At 41.6% G+C, this 4,906-nt stretch overlaps 1 protein-coding gene across 1 annotated transcript; it reads right to left on the reverse strand.

Moving 5' to 3' along the window:
- Positions 1-321: 321 nt before the first annotated feature.
- LOC139446146 (uncharacterized) lies at positions 322-4,344 on the reverse strand. Its single transcript, XM_071227445.1, has 3 exons — positions 4,266-4,344; positions 3,254-3,514; positions 322-557 (listed from the first exon to the last, which is right to left on the reverse strand). Exons 1-3 carry the CDS (start codon positions 4,324-4,326, stop codon positions 322-324), a joined length of 558 nt encoding a protein of 185 aa, XP_071083546.1. The 5' UTR covers positions 4,327-4,344.
- Positions 4,345-4,906: the final 562 nt, after the last annotated feature.

Below are 4,906 nucleotides of genomic sequence, written 5' to 3' on the forward strand. Positions count from 1 at the left end.
AAATCCGTAAACACGCTATGTATTGGATTGTCTGGTCAAAGTTTTGACAGAATTATTATCTGAACTCCATACAAAAATTGCAGGTCCCAATGGTCCCAAATGGAGAGGGGGTGGGGGCTTGGTAGTATTTGCTCCATCTCATGGCGTTGGCAAGTTGCCATCGAGTCTTGTGAAAGCAATTACCCCTGGGGGTACATTTGTGTAAGGATACCCCGAGGTTAAATACATGCAGACAGATACATCTATTGTTGAAAAACTTATTTATTGTTGAGAAATTCTTTAATTCACATTGCAATTGTGATTTGTAAAGCAACGGATTTTTTACGAACACCTGCAGGCGCGCAATTTGGGGTCAAAAATATGCATCCCTGTTCCGAAATCGGGGCACACACCAGTGTAGACCAGTCGCTGATTAACGCACACCACGTAGTAGGAAGAGTTGAGGCGCCATTCGTAGACGTTGAGGCCGTCAGCGCGGTTCCTGCAGGTGGGGTTGTTAACGTGGCATGGTATCCCACAGTCTGCTCCCCCAAAACATGCGTCCTGGTCATATTCGCCTGGAAACAAACATATTTCAGATCCTGCTAAATTTGTAATTTGAATCCGTAAGCACACCAACAACATCGTATGACCCTCTTAATTTTCATAGCAACGTTCGTATTCTAATGACAAATTTGGCAGGATCAATTTTATTTAACAGTCCTCTAATTTGAAAACAGTAGGTTGGATGATAGAACTGTATTACATTGTTTCCGTTGAGATTGGGCAGGAGATCAATGCATTGTATTTGGACAGTGATAAGTTGTCAGGAATGTTGTACTATGTAAGCAGTTGTGAGGAAATTACTATATTTAGATGCTGGTGTGCTGTGTAAACTGTAGTGAACTTTGATAGTGTTTTACAGAAACATGTAGAATATTCTATGTTGTGATGACACTGTTAGGCAGTACATGAGGGGACAAGAGCGTGCCTAATTAATTGCCTCAATGTCAACAGTTCTGAAAGAAAATGAATAATGTCCAATTGGAACTAAAGACTCATGAAAGAACTTGGTATAAGTGACATACAACATTATACCGCATACTAGTATAAGTCCAGTATGTCAAAACCTAAAGACATTTCCATTCCTCTTTTGTACTGGATTCTAAAGCTACATAAACATCCTTACAAAGAGAGATCAAGTTCTCCATCCAGTCGCACTGCCACATATACGTGGACGGCCCCAGGGAACAAATCTGGAACAAAACGCAATGCCCCCACACAACATGCATTGTCCATCACTACCTAAACAACAAATGTGTAAATTCGCCTCATTGCCTGAACACCTGTAAATCTTTTAAAGATATCAATCACCGAAACAACAACAACAGTTCCATAGCCCGTACAGGACTTTTTGTTTCTTTGGTTGGTTGTTGTTTAACGCCGCAACCAGCAATATTCTAGCTATATGACGGCGGTCTGTAAAATAATCGAGTCTGGACCAGACAATCCACTGATTGACATCATAAGATTCGATCCACGCAATTGAGATCGATGACATGCATCAACCAAGTCAGCGAGCCTGTCCACCCGATCCCGTTGGTAGCCTCATACGACAAGCATAGTCGCCTTTTACAGCAAGCATGGGTTATTGTTTTTTTGGCCACATATATGAATACACTGTCTGTCTGTCTCCCCATGGCCAGCATGATCATCGGATCCGAAACAGGTACGTGTCAACAGAATTCAGCAACATGCTTTTGTAAAGGAATTACAGAGAATCCTGTTTGGCGTCATAAGGCGGCTGAAAACATAAGAAAGGTGACGTGGTAGAGTGCATTGATGGAGTTTGCGGAAACACGCATTTGTCACCCAGAAACAACATTGGCAGGAAGAGCTTCAGTTTTACAACAAGCGTCTATTTCCATGATAGGATGAAACCGTCTTTTGGAGCCTATGTGTCTTCAGGACACATGTCCATGTGATTCATTCTGTCGTATTGATATATTTTGATATCAGATGGATGACGTAATTGATTAAATCCATGTTGACATCGATATTCGTCTTTGTTTACTTTTACTGACATTCAAACTCAGTGAGAACGTTTTCATCAGGTTTGTTAAATCAATGTGAAGCAGGATTGGTTCCTCCGTGAACCGACGTTACATGCTTTGATGTAGGTTATATTGTATACCATTCATAGTTTTACGAATGATATATTTTGAATAATAATCCGTTATTACCTATATATGATCACATCAAACGTGTACTCTTACATTCAGTTGAAATGTACGCTAGCCTGGTGTAGGTGGGAAAAAAACCTATTGCATTCCTGTGAAATGCTTTCAGACATTTGCGGCAAATTGGCCAGTTACTGTAGTTTATTAATGTTAAAGGTATATATGTCCATGCTCTTTGTTTCTATTGAGAAGAGGGAAACCAGATGTAATGTTTTAAGCAGCTGGATGACAAGCAAATAGTCGACGAAGTCATCTGTATCCCCCGCCCATTTTAACACGTTATGGTCCCAAACCAGGTAGGTAACTGACCCAACATTTCTTAGCCTGTGTCAAAATAGCTGCAATGGAAATCCATAAAATAAACACTTCTAAAACTCCTTAATATCAAATGGCACCAGTTCAGTATGTGCTTTACATATAGACATGCAATGTTTGGCAAGGAAATATTTAACAATGTATTTGTTATACTCCATAAGTGAACCCACCCTATATTAAAACTTAAATCCAACTTGTTGCCATGGTAACGTAAAAAATTAAAAGTGCTAAATATCAAAAGGCACCAGATCAGTTTGTGCCTTGCAGATTTTGAGTTACGCTCCGGAAACGAACACCACCCTATAGAACCTAAGTCCAACTTGTTGCCATTGTAACGTAAAAAATAAACATTTCTAAAATTCCTAAAGAGCAAAAGGCACCAGTTTAGCATGAGTCTGATAGATATGCAAAGTTTCGTAGAGAAATATTTAATGGTTTCTGAGTTTTGCTCCGGAAACTATTTCGGGACGCGCACACACACACACACACACACCGACGGACGGAACCCATTTCAATATCCCCCATCAACTTCGTTGGGCGGGGGATAATAAACGATTGAAGACCTAGTGGCGTGTACCATGCTTAATGTTATTCCCTCGCTCCAATGATCTTAGGGGCATAACTGTCATGCCTCATTAAACCAAGCATACCGCTAAAATACATATCGCACTGTGTTATACTCATGTGCTAACATGTGAACACTACACCAGGGTACTTACACTTCCCCAGGGGCTCTGTCCTGCTGCCACACGTGACCATGCTGAAGTGCTCACATCTCTGTGTTTCAGGGTTGTACAGCTCCGGGAAGGGACATTCCTGTAGGTTCTGTCCTAATGAGAAGTAACGATCTATTATCATGCCCGGTGCGCTACAGTTGTAGTACTGGGCACACTTAGTAGGGTGGGGGATCAGTGTCTCCGTCGTTGTCTTGCAAATGGGGTTCACGTCGACATCGCTTTTGGGTGCAATCAAAGCTGATGCTGGAATCAGTGTGAAGTGACAGGTTAAATACTTGTTCGCGAGGGTGGACTCTTAGGTCCACTTTATCCCTTGTTACTAGTGACGCCAAACACTCTGCACCCACCTCACTGGTTTGTCTGGTCTAGTCTCGATTTTTTACAGACCGCCGTCATATAGCTGGAATATTGCTGAGTGCGGCGTTAAACAACAAACCAACCAACCAACCAATCTCACCTCCACCGACCAACTCTCCTCACCACCTCCATCTCTCAAGGTACCTTATCGTATTTCCGCCGGGCAGGGCTAGCCCGGTGGTTAAAGCATTCGCTCTTCACACTGAAGGCCCGGGATCTAGTCCCCCGCCCTGATATTACTGGAATATTACTGAAGGCGATGTGTAATCACACTCAGTCAGTCACTCACTTACCTATCTCCGCAGACTAACGATCCTCAATATTTCCCTTACCTCCACCCAGCACAACACAGACGGAATACATAACAAAAAGCACAACATACACGCATGAAAACAACATATACGATACACAACATACCCACATAAAACCCACATCAGATCACACAAGAGACAGCACATAAAACGAAGCGCAATACAACCATAACAAAAGACACACAGATATACACCACACACATAAAACAACACTCACACACACACACACACACACACAGAGAGAGAGAGAGAGAGAGAGAGAGAGAGAGAGAGAGAGAGAGAGAGAGAGTACAACACAGCATCATTAAAAAGACAAGCCTGCTCACATGATTCCAGGGCGGCCAGCAGCACCATCAGCAAGCACAACACGCGACATTCACACATCATGGGGCTGTTGATGAGATCCAAACCGTCTACAAGAAAGCTAATGCATTAACATGTTGGAGCTGATCAGTAAATGAAATTTCAGGTGTTGTATGTTAAACAGGTTGGTGTTACTTAAAGAGCGATCCGGATATTTTAATATAAGAAACATTGATATTTTGAATGACATGTAAATGACTGTTTAGAATGTGTTTTAAAAGTAGAAGATTGGATATGACTCCAATCACTTCCTGTATCCCTAATGTCCTAATGTCCCAGTTTGTGAGTCCGCTACTTCAAATTCGGCAGCACCTGTCTGTGGTCTTGCCTGTACAGATAAAGGTCAGCCATATTGAATTGTATGCCTTGTAGACATGAAGTTAAAACGGTGAATACAAACGTATTTATTAAATATAATTATACTGGTATGTTTTATCTAACTAATATTCCACTAATAGTTAGATTAAAAGAGGTATCTCACGGATACTCCAAACTACAAAAGTACAGCTTTAATACGGCTAAAAGTGACGGAAATGTTTCTTCGGTATTGGCTCGTCCCCTCAAGTTGGCTCTGTTGACTATAAATAGAACACAAACGAGTTTC

Source organism: Haliotis cracherodii, unplaced genomic scaffold (genome assembly GCF_022045235.1).
Source record: "Haliotis cracherodii isolate W230 unplaced genomic scaffold, xgHalCrac1.p SCAF_6, whole genome shotgun sequence".
In the NCBI taxonomy this organism is placed as follows: Eukaryota; Metazoa; Mollusca; class Gastropoda; order Lepetellida; family Haliotidae; genus Haliotis; species Haliotis cracherodii.

What these genes read in the sequence shown, in the direction of transcription:
- LOC139446146 (XM_071227445.1), bottom strand. Translation starts at nt 4,326, where the DNA reads ATGATGTGTGAATGTCGCGTGTTGTGCTTGCTGATGGTGCTGCTGGCC. An exon ending in GCTGGCCGCCCTGGAATCAT is followed by an intron (nt 3,515 to 4,265) that starts GTGAGCAGGCTT and finishes CACTGATTCCAG; the next exon opens with CATCAGCTTTGATTGCACCC. An exon ending in GACAGAGCCCCTGGGGAAGT is followed by an intron (nt 558 to 3,253) that starts GTAAGTACCCTG and finishes GTTTGTTTCCAG; the next exon opens with GCGAATATGACCAGGACGCA.